Here is a 19,770-nt window from a genome sequence, read left to right as displayed (position 1 = left end):
AAATGAAATCTCTGATACAGATTGACTTATTAATCCATATGATTTTTCCTACCCTGGTACATGAACAGTGTTCACAACACATCAGCACATTAATGTGTAGTAATACTGAGGCTTATAAAACATTTTGCCACTTCTACTCTCAAATATATCCTGAGACTGTAAAATACTCTACAGTTAGCATTTACACAGCCTTAGATACATTCTTTCACTTTGCGCTAAGGGATTTTTATGTTCTTGGCAGCTACTTAGATTTGTAGAGAGTGACCGAGTATACAGGAAAGAGAACAAAGAAGTGAGATTACAACATAAGGGTGAAATGAATCGGTCTGGAAGTATCTGGTTTCTTTTTCCTCTTTAGGTACACACTTAACATCTACACAGGGTTGATGAGTTCCTGAGTGAATAAGAGGTGAAGCTTAATGGGCCACCCAGTTCTGCTTCTCTGAGGTCAAGGTACTTCTCGCTTACACTGGGATAAAGGCTTGTCTACATGGAAAGTTATACTAATATAAGATAAGATATGAATTTAAATTATCTCCATGTGTCAATACTATTATTATAAGAGGGTCTTTCTTTTTATTTAGCTTATGTCACTTTGGAAGGGGTTTACACTAATTGGGGAAAGTCATTCTTAAAAGAATAAGAGTATCTGCAGTAGGGTTTATACTGGTATAGTTATATTGGTTTAACTATACCAATTAACTATACTGGTAAAACTTTCCTGTGTAGACATGTTCTAAGAGAGGGCAGGCAGGGCTGGCCTTACCGTGAGGTGAACTGAGGTGGCTGCCTCAGATGCCAGACTGTGGGGGGGCTGCCACTAGGACCAAAGTGTAGAAAATTGTGTCTGCTGCTGGTGCATATGTATTCTCTCTGCTTTAGATGCACAGAGATGGTGGACTGCTGTGCTGGAGGAAGGAGGGCACAAGAGACAAAACAGGCAGGCAGGAGAAAAGGTGAGAGGGAATAACAGAAAGCAGCAGGAGCTGCAGGGAGAGAGAGAGAAGGAGCCTCTTATGTACCTCTCTAGCACCCTCAGGAGCCTGGACTGATTAACACCAGCTTCTCAGGGAGCTTCCTGTTTCCTGCAGCTTCCCTGAACCCACTTGAGGAGAACAAAAAGAACAGGAGTACTTGTGGCACCTTAGAGACTAACAAATTTATTAGAGCATAAGCTTTCGTGGGCTACAGCCCACTTCATTGGATGCATAGAATGGAACATATAGTAAGAAGATATATACATACAGAGAAGGTGGAAGTTGCCATACAAACCGTAAGAGGCTAATTAATTAAGATGAGCTATTATCAGCAGGAGAAAAAAACTTTTGTAGTGATAATCAAGATGGCCCATTTGGACAGTTGACAGGAAGGTGTGAGGATACCTAACATGGGGAAATAGATTCAATATGTGTAATGACCCAGCCACTCCCAGTCTCTGTTCAAACCCAAGTTAATGGTATCTAGTTTGCATATTAATTCAAGCTCAGCAGTTTCTCTTTGGAGTCTGTTTTTGAAGCTTTTCTGTTGCAGAATTGCCACCCTTTAGTCTTTCATTGAGTGGCCAGAGAGGTTGAAGTGTTCTCCTACCGGTTTTTGAATGTTATGATTCCTGGCAGTCAACTGAAGTAGTAGGAGCCAGTTAGGCCCTTAAGATGCTGTCATCTTTCCTCACTCAGGCCCTGCTACCAGCCTGCTTATTTGTCCCCTTCAATTGAGTGTTGAGAGCCACTTTAGCTGGCACAGAACAGCAGTCATGAGTGAAAGAAGAAAACACCCCTCTGGGTCAGCATTCAGAAAAAGAAAGCAAAGGAAGCTTTTCTATCTAAGCAGGAAGGAGCTCTCCTGAGATGCATAGACACAAACGTGCACGGAGAGCCTTCCGGCCCCAGTGAGGATGTGAATGGTGAGGAGATGCCTGATCTTCCAGTTAGTCAGAGTGCAGGTGACCTGGCAGCTACTGCAACATCCCTATCTCCATCTCAAATGGATGTAACCATGCATATCCCTGAAGAAAAATGTAGATCAGAGGAGAGTGTGGTGGAGGCGCAAGAAACAGCTGCTGCTGAGTTTAGTTCCTTAAGTCTAGATGATCCAGGACTGTGGACCCAACTGAGCACTAGCCTGAGGGACTTCCTTGTACTGCATGGGCCACAGCAAGTGAAAAACTTCATGTTCCCCAAAGACAATGAAAATAGAAATTTCCATCCAACACATTATTGAAATCCCCAATGGTGACAAAGTGGAGAGGCTATGGCTTATGTACTCAAAAACCCAGAATGCTGCATCCTGTTTTTGTTGCAAACTCTTCCAGTCTAATGTTCCAGCCACATTGCTTCTACAGGAACAAAGGACTGGAAAAATCTGGCTAGAAATCTGGCATGCCATGAGAAGGCAGCAAATCACCAGAGAGCATTCCATAGGTGGAGAGAGCTTGAGATGAGACTAAGTTTAAAGGCCACCAAAGATGAACATCAAGAGAAGATTGCGTCAGAATCTCTTTACTGGCAAAGTGTTCTGAAAAGGCTCATTGCCATTGTGAGAATGCTTGCTACCTAAAACCTAGCACCATGTGGCACGTCAGATCAGCTGTATGTGCCAAACAATGGAAACTTCCTTAAAATTGTGGAGCTGATGGCTGAGTTTGATGCTGTACTCCAGGAGCATCTAAGAAGAGTCACCACCGAAGAAATGTACACACACCAGTACCTTGGAAAAACAATTCAAAATGAGATCATAGAGTTACTGGCAACAAAAGTCAAACAGAAGATTGTGGCAGATCTGAAGTCAGCAAGATATTACTCTGTTATTCTGGACTGCACACCTGACATCAGCCATACGGAACAAATGACTTTAATGGTGCGTTTTGTAACAACAATAGAACCTAGTGAAAATGTCCCTGCAATGGTGACAGTCAGAAAGCATTTTCTAGAATTTATTGACATTGATGATACTACAGGAGCTGGTATGACAAATGTGCTTCTTAAAAAGCTGGAAGATACAGGAATTAAACCCTCGAGCTTTTTTTGTCCTATGCAGTTCTCATTCATTGAATTTGGTGGTCAATGATGTAGCATCAGCTTCTAGTGATGCTGCTAAATTTTTTAATGTAATTCAGAGCACCTATGTATTTTTCTCTGCATCAACTCATCGATGCCAAATTTTGAAGCAACATCTGGGAACATCTTCTCTGACACTGAAACCACTAAGTGCCACACAATGGGAAAGTCGAGTGGAGGCGATAAAGCCTATCAAACACCAAATTGGAAAGATAGATGATGCCATAGTTGCCATTATGGAGGATAATGCTGTGACAGGAACTGTTTGTGGGAGAACAGTGGCAGAGAGAAATAGAATTACCAGAAACATACATAACTTCAAATTTCTGTGTGGCTTAGTGTTGTGGCATGACATAGTGTTTGAAATAAATGTTGTAAGCAAGAGACTCCAAGGTGTTGACCTTGATATATCTGGAGCAATGGAACAAGTGGACAAAGCAAAGTCATACCTACGGTCTTACCAGTCAGATGAGGGAGTTCAAAACATTCTGAAGAGTGCACAGCAGTTGGTAGAGGAACTTTACACTGAAGCTATTTTCCCACCCATTCAAGAATACGAGAGTCACCAAAGAAGAAGACATATTGATTACAAGGCACGGGATAATCCCATAAGAGACCCCAAACAACAATTCAAAGTTGAATTCTTTAACCAGGTGCTAGATTGTGCAATACAGTCAGTTCAAGAACGTTTCATGCAGCTCAAGGAACACAGCAGTATATCTGGGATGTTGTATGGTATTCCAAAACTCCTCACTATACCTGAAGAAGACCTACATCAGCAATGCAGGGCACTAGAGACAGTGTTGACACAGGATGGCATGCGCGATATTGATGCAAGTGATTTAGGTGATGAACTCAAAGCCCTTTCAAGATACATTTCAGCCGGATCAACTCCAAGGGCTGTTCTGGAATATATGTGCACAAATAAGATGACCACCCTCTTTCCAAATGCTTTTGTTGCTCTGCGCATACTTCTAACACTTCCTGTAACAGTTGCCAGTGGAGAACGCAGCTTCTCCAAGCTGAAGTTAATAAAAACACATGTACACTCCACAATGACACAGGAGAGGCTGGTCAGCCTTGCAACCATCTCAATAGAGCATGAGCTGGCCCAGATTGTGGACAGTCAGCAGGAAGCAGTTCAAATCTTTGCAACCAAGAAGGCATGGAAAGCAGTACTTTGATTATTCAAACAGATAAAAATGCCAGTGTTTACTATGCAGAGAAGAAAAGTTACATTTGCTGTTCAGGTGTTTGAAAGTTAAGTGTTACTTAAAAATTTTGAACAAGGCATTTTAAGTTGTTAGTTCTCCTTTATTGGGGTAGGTAGCAGAGCAGTACCATGAGAGGAGTAGAACAGGAAGAAGGCAGAATTGAGACGTTTCAAAGTTTTGGCCCAAGCGAGGGGGCATAGGGGCGTCATTTGAGCACCCCGCCTCAGGTGCCAAAATGCTGTGGGCTGGCCCTGAGGGCAGGATCCAGCCCTGCACCTGTATGCACATTTTGTGACATTAGATCCAATATGTGTACATGTTACAATGTATATATTTTTACAAAGAGCTCAAGAAATGGGTGTAATGTTGAAACCACAGCTACCGAACCACTTCATGTTTTGCAGTCTTGAAGTAGTCCAAGTGACTTTTGTGCACTAAATATTTAAAAGAAGATAGTAATTAATGTTGTGAACTTTCCATTTCACCCCACAGAGCAGTAAAAGACCAGGGAAAAATGACAGCAAACAAAGAGGCCTTAAACAGGAAAAATACAGTACAGACCCATTTACGCATGAATCCGCTTAAAGCGTGGTAGCGCCATGCTTCCCAGTGCTACCTATTTAACACGCAAGACTCAGGAACTTGCAATGTAGCGCTACAGATTTGCTCACTAACTCTCTGACATAGAAATCGACAGGAAGTGCGGAGCGGAAACGTATTGTACATCTTTACTGATATTGGTTAAGACCTATCACGCACACTTAATCATTGTCCCGCTAGTAGTTTTATTTATATACACACACACACACACTACATTAGAAAATTTTAACCGTAGGCCTAATATAATGGCAGAGGGCATGCCTCAGCGTTCCTACACTGTAGAAGAAAAATTAGCTGCAACAGATTGAGTAAATAGCGGAGAAACCCAGGCCAAAGTTTCAAAAGCTATTGGGATTGCTGAATCTACCCTCCGAGGATGGCTAAAAAACGCATCTAAACTGAATAGCTTTGTACAAAATATCGATTCTGCCGTGGGGCTTAAGCGAAAATGTGTGCGCTATTCAGCAAAACCCACAACAGACAAAGCTATGCGCACGTGGTTTGCTCAGGAAAGGCTGAAAGGAATGTCGCTAAGTGGTCCAATTCTTCAAGTGCAGGCGACAAAATTTGGAAATTTAATGGGGGATGAATCATTCCAAGTCAGTAAGGGGTTTAAAGGTCGTTTTAAAAAGCATCATGGCATAGCGCCGATATCGATTTCTGGAGAAAGCCGATGGGCCGATGAATTGGCTGCGAACACGTTTCCCACCAAGTTAAAATCTATTTTACAAAATGAAAACTACCATGAAAAACAACTTTATAATTGTGATGAAACAGCTTTATTTGCAAAACTGCTATCTGATAAGACTTTAGCCTTTAATTACGAGACACAGAAAACAGCTAGATTTAAAAAGATAAAAGATCTTGTGACTCTTCTTTTTTGTAGTAATAAGATGGTCAGCCATAAGCTTGCCCCTCTTCTTGTTGGCTGCTTTCATAACCCTAGCTGCTTTAATCACCTCAGTAGAGCCAAACTGCCAATAATATACGCTAACAGCAAAAATGCTTGGATGACGAGACACATTTTTGATGACTGGTTCCACAACAGCTTTGTTTCAGCAGTTCGTAAGCATGTGCAGTCGAAGAAACTCGATGCCAAAGCACTTTTGCTACTTGACAATTGTCTAGCCCATCCTCCAGCTGAATCACTGGTATCGAGCGATGGAAAAATTTGAGTGCTATACCTACCATTCAACACAACATCAAAAATTCAACCTTTTAGACTAGGGCATTATTCAGAATTTTAAAAACAATTATCGACGGGAGCTGATTTCGGCAATCATGTCATGCACGTCTTTAGGCATTTCCGAATTCCTGAAACAATTAAACATGAAGGAAATTATTTATTTAGTTAAAAAAGCTTGGGACGGAGTAAAACAAAAGCCCATTGAAAACTGCTGGATGAAGGCTCTCGGTGATGCTTTTTCTGTCAAAGATGGCTCAAACTTGGAAAACTCCAGCAGTGGCACTGATTCAGAGCCAGACTTCGAAGCATTTTTGAAAGAAGACGTCCTACAAACACGCACGCAGACAAAAGAGGATAAAGGTAAACTTCTCTTTCAAATGATAAAACAGGGGTTGGCAACCGACGGCACACAAGCCAATTTTTAATGGCACGCTGCTACCTGCCGGGTCTCAGCTGCCGGCCCTACTCAGCCTGCTGCCAAACCCAGGCCAACAGAGGGCTGAGTGGGGCCGGCGGCCGGGACTCCGGCAGGCAGCAGTGTGCCGTTAAAAATTCTGCCTGCCCCGGCACGCTCTTCTCCTCCTCTCCCCTACATATGACAATAGTTTAGTTATATAATATATAGACTTGTAGAGAGAGAGACCTTCTAAAAAACGTTAAAATGTATTACTGGCACGCGGAACCTTAAATTAAAGTGAATAAATGAAGCCTCGCTACACCACTTCTGAAAGGTTGCCAACCCCTGTGATAAAAGATTTTAGTTTGGATACGTCACCAGAAATCATTACCAAGTGGCTGGAAATGGATGAAGATTGCCCGACTTCAGAATTTCTGTCCGAGGAAGAAATATTAATGCGCTGCGAGGCTATGTTGGACTGCAAAAGTGATGGCGAGAATTCTAATAATGCAGACCTAAATGACAATAATGACGACGTTGAAAAGGTCAGAATTTCACCCACAGAAGCCCTTAGTGCTGTAGAAACTGTTGTAAGATTTATGGAGAGCAAGATGCGGAAAATATCGAAATCATTCATCTGCGGTGAATGACGGACTTTATAAGAGAAAAAAATGTGAGCCAGAAAGAGCGGAAAATAACAGCTTTTTTTTCTAAGTGAATCATAGACACTTTTTTCAGCATGGTCCTCTTAACCTGCAGTCCGTTAACACACGGTCGTGATGGCTTGACTCCCGACATCCGCGCATAAACGGGTCTGTACTGTAGTTAAAAGGAAACCAATAACCCATGTTGGAACTTGGACACTAGACAAACTTAAAGGTGTCTTAAAAGGGTTAGAAAAAAAGGTTTTGTGTCCATTTTGAAAAGTGTTTTTTTTTTTTAAGATGTAGAAAGAAGACCTGAAAGATAAGGCTTGCTTATTTTTAGTCTACTAGTATTTTCACCTTTGGATATATAAGCAATGTCAGTCTGATCTTCTGGTTTTGCTGAAGGAGCTTGGGAGCCTAGAGGAGGGGTATTATGAGCTCTCTGGAGTGTGGGGTGATGGGTGATCACTTGTTACCGAGCATGATCATCTTCCATGGGAGTTATGGGTCCTCAGGTGGCTAACAAGGCCAATCTTTGAACCACAAGCTCTATTACAATGAGAGCAGATGTTTTCAGGCTCAGCAGGAGGCTGTTGACCATGACTGGAAGCCATTCTCTCCTTCCTCCTGTGCAGTGTGGGGTACTGAATCTTTAACAACAGCTTTCTTTCTCTAGAGTGTCCTGTGGATATTGGAGTTAAAAAGCTGTTAGTAAAAACAAACAAAAGTTTTAAATGTCTGGGAAAAGACTAATTGTAAGGGGAAGGATTTTAAGACTTTGTCTACACTTGAAGCATGAACTGGTTTAACTAAATCAATATAAAAATCAATCTTGCTAAACCAATGCAAACCCCGAATGTAGATTCATTTAAATGGAGTTATCCTTGCTTAAATTGGGACTGACTTAAGCTCAGGTACAGTGTAGGGTTGTGCCAGTTTAACAAGACTGATTTTTAACTTGATTTCGTTAGATTGGTGAACTTTTCTGGGAAAGAATGTCTTAGGCAATCTCTGGTGATGCCATAATGTCCATAGCTTTCCAGTAACAATAGAATCTTACAGGGTAGACAAGACCTACATTTCTAGGGTGAAATCTGGCTTCACTGGACTTAGTGGCAGAACTCATACCTCTGATGTCAAACATGATTGCAATCAGTGTTAAAATTAATGGTTATAACCTATTTAGGAAGGACAGAGTGCCATTCCCCCTACCCTTTTGCCCACTTAGTGTCAAAAATAGAATTAACTGTTTTAGCCACTGATAACTTGGAAGAAAATGGTCTTGAATGCTTATGGATCAATGTCCTAACATATAATGAACAAGATACGGTATTAGTTGGTGTCTGCTACAAACCACCAAATCACTTGAGAGAGTAGGACAGCAGGCTCCTTACACACCTGTCTATAATGTGTAGGGGAAAAAAAGCCATGTGATCGTGGGCGACTTCAACTTGAGTGACACATGCTGGAGGTCTCATGTTGGCAGTACTAAAACATCTTCGGAATTTCTAAATATTATACATGACAATTCCTAACTAAAAGCGTTGTCTCCAGCACAGGGAAGTTCTATATTAGACCCTATCTTAATAGATAAAGAGGAACTGATCACAGAGCTAAAGTTTTTATGGCAATCTTGGTCAATGATCCTGATTTAATGACATTTTGTAATGTGCAAACAGAAGAAAGTCTAGACCAGTGATATATAGATGTAGTACTTTAAAAGGGCAAGTTGCACAAAGATGAAGACAACTCTGAGCCAGAGCAGTTGGGAGGAAGAATTTAATCAGAAAAATGTGAATGATAATTGGGAATTGTTTAAGAACACTTATGAGATGCCCCAGAAGTCACAATCAAGGAAGAATGCCTCATTGTTTAGAGGGGAATTGAGGTCAGCTATAAAAATATAAAAGAAAAAGAAAAATGATAGTATTGAATATAAATTAGAAGTGAGGAATTGTAGAAAATGGATAAGGGAAGCAAATGTACACAAGGAAAAATCTACGGCCAGCAGAGTTAGACAATAAGAACGAGGTTTTTTTAATATATTAGGGAGAAAAAAGAATCCTAACAATATTATTGGCCTATTACTAGATGGAAATGGTAGAATTATAGATGATAATGCTGAAGTGTTCAGTAAGTATTTCTGTTTTGTATTTTGTAAAAAAACAGATGATGTAGTCATATCATGATAACACTCTTTCCATTCCACTAGTATCTTATGAGGATGTTAAACTGCAGCTATTAAAGTTAGATGTTTTTAAGTCAGAAGGTTTGGATAACCTGTATCCAAGAGTTTTAAAAGAGCTGGAAGAGTAGCTCACTGGACTATTAATATTGATTTCTTTAATAACAAAGAATTAAAGGATGGAAATATAATTAATGCCAATCAACATGGGTTTTTTGGGAAATAGAGCCTGTCAAACGAACTTGTTTTTTTCTAAATGAGATTATACATTTGCGTGATAAAGGTCATAGTGTGATGTAATATTCTTAGACTTCTATAAGATATATGACTTGGTATTGCATGACATTTTGATTTAAAAAAAGAAAGATATCAAATTAACATGTCAGCCAATAAATGGATTAAAAGCTAGCTAACTAGCTAATTACAAAAAAATTGTAAATGAGGAATCATTGAACGGGTGTGTTTTTAGTAGGATCCCGCAGGGATTGGTTCTTGTCCCTACACTTTTTAATACTTTTATTAATGACCAGGAAGAAAACAAATTAATCACTGATAAAATTTGCAGATGACACACAAATTTGGGGAGTGGTAAATAATGAAAAGGACAGGTCACTGATATAGAGCCATCTGAATTTTGCTTGGTAAGATGGGCGTAAGCAGCAATATGCATTTTAATATGGCTAAATGTAAATATATACATCCCGGAACAAAGAATGTTGGCCATATTTGCAGGATGGGGGACTCCATTCTGGGAGGCAGTGACTCAAAAAGATTTGGGGGTCATGGTGGATAATCATCTTAACATGAGCTCCCAGTGTGACGCTGTGGCTAAAAGGGCTCATGCAATGCTGAGAAGCATAAACAGGGGAATCTCAAGTATGAGCAGAGAGGTTATTTTACCTTTGTATTTGACACTAGTGTGATCACTGCTGGAATACAATTCTGGTGTCCACAGTTTGAGAATGTTGATAAATTGGAGGGATTCAGGGAAGAGCTACTAGAATGATTATGAAAGGATTAGGAACATACCTTTTAGAGATAGAGACTGAGCTCCTTGAATCTTTAACTTAACAAAGAGGAGGCTAAGGGGGGTCTTGATTACAGTCTATAAGTACCTACATGGTGGGCAGATATTTAATAATGGGCTTTTCAGCCTAGCAGAGAACGGTCTAACACAATCCAATGGCTGGAAATTGAAGCTAGACAAATTCAGACTGGAAATAAGGTGTATGTTTTGTAACTGTGGGAGTAATTAACCTTTCAAACAACTTACTGAGGTTTGTGGTGGATTCTCCATCCCTGACAATTTTTAAATAAAGATTGGATGTTCGTCTCAAAGATATGCTCTAGGAATTATTTTGGGGAAGTTCTATGGCCTATGTTATATGGGAGGTCAGACTAGATTATCATAATGGGCCCTTCTGGCCTTGGAAACTATGCATCCATGAAAGGAAAACATCATTCCCACTATTTTTTTTTCTTCCAAAAATTAAAACTGGCCATTTTTTAGGCACCATGTGGGGGTGGCGGGAAGGCACAAGCCCAATTTTGTTGTCCTCTACAGGCCACTTTTTAACACATCTAAACATACTTATTGTGCAATCCTCATAAGACAGGCGTTTGTGTATGCGCACTTCCAATCAGAATCAGGATTTATTTCTCTTCCAGAGTCTGTTACTGGCTTCTAGATACAATATATTCTGATATAGACCTCAAAGTTGCATGTATGTTTTTATAAATGACTATTTTACAGACTGTAACATAAACATTCCATTCTACCCTGATGGGCTTCTGCAGTCATGATGCAAGCGCATTAAGGATTTATAGAAAGAAACACGTTAAAACAACAAAACATCTTTCCAGAGAAAAAATCTACCACAGACGTCTGTGCTTTTCTTTACTGAGGAAGAGATTATATAGGGTTTTTGTGTTTGTTTTTTGTTTTGTTTTTTTTAGGTGCTTCATATCTTAAGCAACACTGGTATTAACAACCTTATTTCTCTCAGGATATTCCCAGTAGACTTGAAGTGACTAGAGATCTGAAGAACTAGCTGGCAGTGAGAGAACTTTGGGGCACATATAGCCTCCGAATACCAACTCTCTAGGGTTGAAATCTGGAAACACTGACTCTGTTGTAAACACCTTGTGGTGACTGGAAATGTCTAGGTTTTGCTTCCCCCATTTACAAAAAAAGCACAGCCTGCTGAGAAAACTTAAGTGAAATCACCCTGTGCCTCCTCCTTCTTGCAGATGCGTACTACCCGCAAAGTATCCGTGTGGCCTGTGGGACTAGTGGGAGGTCGACGGTATGAGCGCCCTGTAGTGGAAAATGGGAAAGTTGTTGGCTGGTATACTGGCTGGAGAGCAGACCGGCCGTTTGCCATTGATATGGCAGGTAAGTACTGATAAAGTAGTTCTATAGGATATATGAACACAATGTCCTGTTTGTACTCATGAACAGGCCTAAAGCGTGTGTTTGCTTTTGAAGTGGTCATCCTTAAAATGAGGACAACTCTGAAAATTTCCATTGTTTCCTGTGGAGTTCTTGATTCTGTAGGTAGGAATATTGCTGAAAATGGTTACATCTTTTAAAACAGCAGAACTTTTGAAGTGCAGTAATTATACACAGCCCTTCTGGTTTTAAATATCCTACAAGTCTTGGCATGCACATTTTCTCCAATTAAATAGTTCTTTGATAATAACACAATATACTGTAATTTGCTTTAATTTTATGTGATAATTTTGCTTTTATGTTTGATTAAATTGTCTGTAAATCATTTAATTTTGCAGGAAGCCTATGTATTTCATTGTGTGATCAACACACACTATGCAGTGTAAATGTAGACACTTCGTAAAGCTCATGTTGTAAAATGCTACTTTATCATGAAATGATTCATTTTCTGTTGGTTATGTGAAACGATGACCGTGATAGCTGTAGATGGATATGGTTGAAACACCGGGCTTGGGGGAAAAATCACTGACAACTTTAGCCAGCTAGATAAAGGCAGAAAAGCTTTAAAATTGATCTCATCCATCTTCTACTGTGAAGTTAGCACACCACATAGCTGTGCCTAGCTGTCAGCCCATGCTTGGCCAGTCTTTTGTGTATAAATCTCAACTGCCGACAGAATCTCCTGTGTGCAGAATTCTGACTTTTGATATAGCAGTCTTCCAGCATGGTAAACTTGTTTGTACTTTAAAAAACCCCTCTGCATTATTTTTCTTGTGAGGGATGGGGAGGGGAAGAAAGGAATACAAAATGACCACATATTTTTCTCTTGACACTTGGTGTGAAGGCACGTACTACTCCTCTAAGGCAGAGGTTCTCAAACTTCATTGCACCGCGATCCCCTTCTGACAACAAATATTACTACATGACCTCAGGAGGGGGGAATGAAGCCTGAGCCCGCCTGAGTCCCGCAGCCCCAGATGGGAGGGCCAAAGCCAAAGCCTGTAACCTGCGCCCCGCCACCCAGAGCTGAAGCCCTTGGGCTTTGGCTTCAGCCCTGGGCAGTGGGGCTCGGGCTTCGGCCCCCGGCCCAAGCAAGTGTAATGCCAGCCCTGGGGACCTCATTAAAAAGTGTTTGTGACCCACTTTAGGGTCCCAATCTGCAGTCTGAGAACCGCTGCGCTAAGGGATAGCCAGGTGCTCACAACCAAAACAGGCTGGTGGGGGTAGGGGTCGGGGGTGGGACTCCAGGATTGGCCCTTCCCTAGGCCTCTTGGATTTCACAGACCTTTCCCAGGGGTATCCTATTTCAGGCCTACAGTCCAAAATGATTTATAAAGAATATGAATGTTTAGCCTCTAAAAACAGTAATAGAAAAGTAAAGGTGGTTAAAATAATTCCTAACACTTTTTTGGAGACACTAGCAGTTTTGAATAATAAGTGATCAATATTTGGTACATTGAAAGTCCAAAGTGTAGGAACATTTCAAGTAAGATAAAGAGAGCAATTGGCCTTAAATGTCTACTGTAATATTTTTGTCCTGCTTAGTGAGATGATAGCTGCACTACTCTTTGTGAATAGGACAGAGCTGGGATTCTCAGTCCCTGAGCCACTGCAGTCTTGTCAGAACGAGGTGCAGTGTGGTTGGGGGACACATCTAAAAGAGCAATCCCTGTCTGTAGAGTTTTAGAGACACACTGGTAGTATGCTGTGCAGGTTGTTGCTTATGGGAATTCAAAGGATGATAGGAAGGTGTATAATTCATTAGCTACAGGCAAAGGCAGTTAGACAACATAAGCCCAGGGAATCTCACCCTTAGATGAAGAGGCATATGAAAAGTTGATGAGTTACCTTGGTTTATACTTCGAGATCATTGCTTTGAAAGTCAGGGGATACACTGGTGTAAATATGGGGAAGAAGCAACACCAACAGAGAGAAGTATCTGCTCATATTTTTAAAAAGCAGCTAATGGAAGAAGGGAGCATGGAAACAAAGTTGCAGATGTTGAGTGGAATATGAAATGTTAGAAAGCAAACCTCTTAGAGATTTTTGAGAGAAAATTCTTTTCACCTGCATCAAGTGGTTTTTTGTTAAATTTCCATTATTATTTTTATTTTATTAAGGATCAAGTTTTTTCATCATCTTTATTTTGGCAAAGTAGCAGCTAGACTCAGTGCCTGATCTGGTAAACAGTCATGTCATGTTTGCAAAGGTGTTGCTACTTCATCATTAGGGGGAGACACAGGGTGGAAAGAGTAAGAGTGGTATAAGTAATTGCAGAATCAAGCAGACATTTGAAAATGAATGGTGTCCATCTGCAGGCATTTTGACCAGTACTAACGGTCAGGTCTTCGGTGAGTGCTTGCTTATTCCATGCTAGGTGTGTGCTTCGCATGCACAATTGCAGGAGATTTTTTCCTCATTGGTACCCATAGGACCAACTCTAGCACCCTCTGGAGCCACGTGCGTATGCAGTGGTATAAGGGGCACTGCCAGCCCCATACCATCTCAGCTCCTTCTTTCTGCCTGTGATGGTTGCATGGAATGCTCCTTCTTGCTCTTGCAAGGCCTCTTTCCCAGTGATTTGGACTTTCTGTTGTATATTTATTGTAGTCAGTGTATATAGCTCTTAGTGTTAGTGTATATAGTAGTGTTAATAGTTGTCCCTGTTGTCAAGGGACTTTCTCCCAAGGGCTGGGCATGCCTTGGTCTCCGGACTTCAAGTCGTGTACCTCATGTGGCAAGCCAATGCCAGTGAGTGACCCACACTCTGTCTAAAGTGCCTCAGGAAAATTCAGGTTAAAGAGAAGTGCCAGATTTGCAGGGGTCATGCACACAAAAGGACAGAGACATTCATTGGAACACTTTACTCATGGAGGCAGCCCTCAGACCAGTTTCAGAGCTGAGCCGCTCTGAATTGGTGCCGAGCACTTTGACTTCCATGCGAAGTGCCCACTGGCACCGTGCTCTTCCAGGCACCCTTCTCCATTCTTGATGCCGAAGAGGCAGCATAAGAAACAGTGCACCGAGAGGGCACTTTGCGGTGCCAAAGAGTGGGAAGTGACCAGTGCAGTGAGACCCACACCAGGCTACTTGTCCTCCCAGAGCCACTGGTGGCTCTGCTGACTACACCTAGAGTGCCAAGTCTAATCTGGGTGCCACCCTCTGATTCTTGGAAGCCGCAGTGGGGCCATGCGCCTGTGGACTTGTTCAACCCCGGAGGCTTTCCAAGGCGGCAAGGGACCTTATGTCCCTCCCGATCTAGCAGACCTCTCAAGGCCCCCTGCCAGCCAAGGGATAGAGGGAGCAAGGGATGGTGAGCTCCACTGCAACACTGACCACTGCGACACCATCCAGGGACAAACCCTCCTGTGGTCCTATGACAGCGGTCTACGGCCCGTTACTGGTCTCCACCTCCCCGGCACCACCCAGAGGCGGAAGTGGATACTGTGCCACCCGGTCTCCCAAGAGAAGAATCCTTTTTTGGAGTCCGAAGGGGAATCCTTCACTCCACTTAAGACCTACCGGTACCCGGCCTAAAACCCGGACTTCGGTACTCGCCCCCTGGCTGGCGCCTGGCCACTGGGTCACTGGCCAATGCAGTGACAGTATTGGAACCTGTGGGAGTTTCCCCTGTTCTCAGGGCCTCCTGTCCCACCGCTCATACTCGGTGGTATCAGGGGGGCAAGCCATCCCGTCTGGCATCAGACCCTGACTCCGGTACTGACATCCAAGAAATGGCCCCAATGGATGTGGTGGAGGTGGAGGAAGAGCAGGCGGACCCTCACCTGTTACAGGCCTCCTCCTCATCATTCCTGGATGAGACGGTTGCAGGTCCTAGTAATGACTTCAGGGCCCACCAAGAGCTCCTGAAAAGGGTCACCGCAAACTTGAGACTGGAAATGGAAGAGCTCAAGGAGCCTAATTGACATCCTGGCTATAGCAGCTCCCTCCAGAGTGGCTCTTTCAGTTAACCAAGCGGTGATGAGACTTGTCAGGGTACTATGACAGACTTCTTCTCTGCCCCCTATCTCAAAAAGGGCAGAGAAGAAATACGCTGTCCTATCCAGTGGGTTTGAATACCTCCACCCAACCCCCCCGCCCTCTGTGGTGTTGGTGGCAAATGAGCGGGATAGATGGGGCAGTCGAGTGTTACACCCAAAAATAAAGAGGCCAAGAGACTGGACCTGTTCAGACGTAAGGTTTGTTCAATGGGCAGCCTCCAGTTGCATCTCTGATCAGCAGGCTCTCCTGGAGAGATACGATTGTAACCCATGGGACTCATTGTCCAAATTTAGAGACTTGCTACGACAGGAGTTGAGGTAGGAGTTCACAGCCATCCTAGAGGAGTGCAAAACAGTGGTCAGGACCTCCCTCCAGGTGGCTCTGGATGCGGCTGACTCAGCAGTCTGGACTATGGAGTCAGCGGTCACCATGTGGCGCTGCTTGTGACTCAAGTCATTGGGCCTCCCTCACAAAGTGCAGCAGTCCATTCAGGGCATCCCTGTTCTCAGTACAGACTGACTCCAAGCTTCAAGGACTTGAGGACTCCCCTTCGCTCCTTGGGCCTTTATACACCTCCTGCCTCCAGGAAGCATTTTAGGCCCCAGCAGCCTCCCAGGTTTGTGGCACTTCCCAGGCAGGAGCCCTATAAAAGAAAAGGGAAGGGCTATAAGCGATGCCAACCCCTACTTTCTATCTCAGCCTCCCAGTGAAGCTCGCATAGGTATCCTGGCGGGGCCAGGGAGGCCTTTTGAAGTACACCCGAGGACAGTCTACCAGTCTCTTCGCCAGATCCATCCCCCACTGCCTGTCACCCTTCAGCCCAGCCAGGTCATATATAACATCGGACAATTATATGCACTATAGCAGCTGGTTCCACCCTCCAATTTTCGTCCACTCCTCCTACCTACCCCCTGTCCCTCTTCAGGGACCCTTCTCATGAGCAGCTTCTTATCCAGGAGTTGCAAACCCTTCTACACATGGGGGCTGTACAGGAAGTTCCTTGAGACTTGAGAGGGAAGGAGTTTTACTTTGATGTTTCCTAAACCCGAAAGTCAAGATGGGGGGTGGCTATGGCCCATCCTGGACCTGTGTTGCCTCAACAAATATCTCAAGAAGCTGAGGTTTTGCATGGTCTCTCTGGCCTCCATCATTCCCTCCATCAGTCCCTCCCTGGATCCAGGAGACTGGTATGCCACCCTCGATTTAAAGGATGCTTATTTCCACATCTCCATCTTCCGTGGGCGCAAGAGATTTCTCAGGTTTGTAGTGGGTCAACACCATTATCAGTTCACCACTCTTCCCTTTAGCTCGTCGGCAGCCCCACAGATCTTCATGAAGCGCATGGTGGTGACAGCAGCCTTCCTTGGAGTTGAGGCATGCAGGTCTACCCATACCTCAATGACTGTCTGGTCAATGGTCAATCTCATGTTCAGGTCCAGCGCAGTTCAGTACAGTACGAGCCACCTTCCAGGTGCTGGGTCTGTTGGTAAACGAGCAGAAGTCAACCCTGGTCCTGGTTCAGAGAATAGAGTTAATCAGGGCAGTACTCGACATGACTCGGGCCAAGGCCTTCCTACTGGAAGCCGGATTCCAAGCTGTCTTGGACCTGATCTCCAAAGTCACGACCCACCTGATGATAACTGCTCAGGTCTGCCTCAAAGTATTGGGGCAAATGGCAGCATGTACCTATGTGGTGAGTACACAAAGCTATGCCTCAGACCCCTCCAGATGAGGCTTGTGTCAGTCTACTCCCTGAGCAGACACTGCCTGGACTCAATACTCATTATTCTACCTCCAGTCATCGTTTTGTTGACCTGCTGGAGAGACCCAGGATCACTAATGATAGGGGTACTCTTCACTGCCCCTCAACCATCCATTACTCTAGTCTTGGATGTGTCAGACCTAGGGTGGGGAGCCCACCTCAGCAGTCTCAGGGCTTGTCCTGAGTAACTGCTTGTATTGGAGCTTGCTTTGAGCAAGCAAAGGTTCTGCCTCCTTGCCATCGTGACCACCCATTCCACAAGAATCCAGGCCTTAGCAGCAGTGTTCCTCGTACAGGTACTAATCCAGAGCAGTAACCTGGTCATCGGTTCATACCTTTGCATCTCTGTACAGCATCTCTCAACAGGCCCATAATGATGCCAGGTTTCAGAGAGCAGTGTTGCAATCAGCACATCCGTGAACTCTGAGCCCACCTCCAGGGTTACTGATTTTGAGTCATCTAGCATGGAGAGATCACAGAAGACTGGAAAAGGGCAAATATAGTGCCAATCTATAAAAAGGGAAATAGGGACAACCTGGGGAATTAAAGACCAGTCATCTTAACTTCTGTACCTGGAAAGATAATGGAGTAAATAATAAAGCAATCAATTTGCAAACTTCTAGAAGATAAGGTGATAAACAGTCAGCATGGATTTGTGAAGAACGAATTGTGTTAAACCAACCTGATAGCTTTCTTTGACAAGGTAACAAGCCTTGTGGATGGGGGGAAGAGGTAGACGTATATCTTGGCTTTAGTAAAGCTTTTGATACTGTCTCGCATGACCTTCTCATAAACAAACTAGGGAAATGCAACCTCGATGGAGCTACTATAAGGTGGGTGCAAAACTGGTTGGAAAACTACTCTCTGGGAATGGTTATCAGTGGCTCACAGTCATGCTGGAAGGGCAAAACAAGTGGGGTCCCGTAGGTATCAGGTATGGGTCCAGTTCTGGTCAATATCTTCATCAATGATTTAGATAATGACATATAAAGTTTGCAGATGATACCAGGCTGAGAGGGGTTGCAAGTGCTTTGGAGGATAGGATTATAACTCAAAATGAGTTGGCGAAACTGGAGAAATGGTCTGAAGTAAATAGGATGAAATTCAATATGGACAAATGCAAAGTATTCCACTTAGGAAGGAACAATCAGTTGCACACATACAAAATGGGAAATGATTGCCTAGGAAGGAGTACTGTGGAAAGGGATCTGGGGGTCGTAGTGGACCACAAGCTAAATATGAACCAACAGTGTAACACTGTTACAAAAAAAGAACATCATTCTGGGATGTATTAGCAGGAGTGTTATAAGCAAGATATGAGAAGTAATTTTTCCGCTCCACTCTGCACTGATTAGGCCTCAACTGGAGTATTGTGTCCAGTTCTGGGCACCACGTTTCAAGAAAGATGTGGACAGATTAGAGAACGTCCAAAGAAGAGCAACAAAAATGATCAAAGGTCTAGAAGACATGACCGATGAGGGAAGATTGAAAAAATTGGGTTTGTTTATTCTGGAAAAGAGAAGACACAGAGGAGACATTACAGTTTTCAAGTATGTAAAAGGAGGTTACAAGGAGGAGGGAGAAAAATTGTTCTTCTTAACCCCTGAGGATAAGACAAGAAGCAATGGGTTTAAATTGCAGCAAGGGATTGTCAGGGTGGTTAAGCACTGGAATAAATTGCCTAGGGAGGTTGTGGAATCTCCATCATTGGAGATTTTTAAGAGCAGGTTTGTCAAGGTTCCTCCCCCACTCTGAACTCTAGGGTACAGATGGGGGGACCTGCATGAAAACCTCCTAAGCTTACTTTCAGCAGCTTAGGTTAAAACTTCCCCAAGGTACAAATTGATTTTATCCTTTGTCCCTGGATCTCCACTGCCACCTCCAAACTCTAACTGGGTTTACTGGGAAACGTAGTTTGGACACGTCTTTCCCCCCAAAATCCTCCCAACCCTTGCACCCCACTTCCTGGGAAAGGTTTGGTAAAAATCCTCACCAGTTTGCATAGGTGACCACAGACCCAAACCCTTGGATCTGAGAACAATGAAAAAGCATTCAGTTTTCTTACAAGAAGACTTTTAATAGAAGTAAAGAAATCCCCTCTGTAAAATCAGGATGGTAGATACCTTACAGGGTAATTAGATTCAAAACATAGAGAATCCCTCTGGGCAAAACCTTAAGTTACAAAAAAGACACATGGACAGGAATAGTCATTCTATTCAGCGCAGTTCCTTTCTTAGCCCTTTAAAGAAATCATATCTAACACATATCT

General features: G+C 43.1%; 1 protein-coding gene across 2 annotated transcripts in view; it reads left to right on the top strand.

Moving 5' to 3' along the window:
- B3GAT2 (beta-1,3-glucuronyltransferase 2) overlaps positions 1-19,770 on the top strand; it is a 55,542-nt gene that overhangs the window by 13,837 nt on the left and 21,935 nt on the right. For both annotated transcript variants that reach the window (XM_048845993.2, XM_048845994.2), the window contains exon 2: positions 11,536-11,680. In XM_048845993.2, the coding sequence (XP_048701950.1) occupies positions 11,536-11,680 (145 nt within the window). The remainder of the gene's footprint in view (positions 1-11,535; positions 11,681-19,770) is intronic.

This window comes from Caretta caretta, chromosome 3 (assembly GCF_965140235.1).
Source record: "Caretta caretta isolate rCarCar2 chromosome 3, rCarCar1.hap1, whole genome shotgun sequence".
In the NCBI taxonomy this organism is placed as follows: Eukaryota; Metazoa; Chordata; order Testudines; family Cheloniidae; genus Caretta; species Caretta caretta.
Note: the sequence above shows the minus strand (reverse complement) of the source record. Positions and strands in the feature narration are given on the sequence as shown.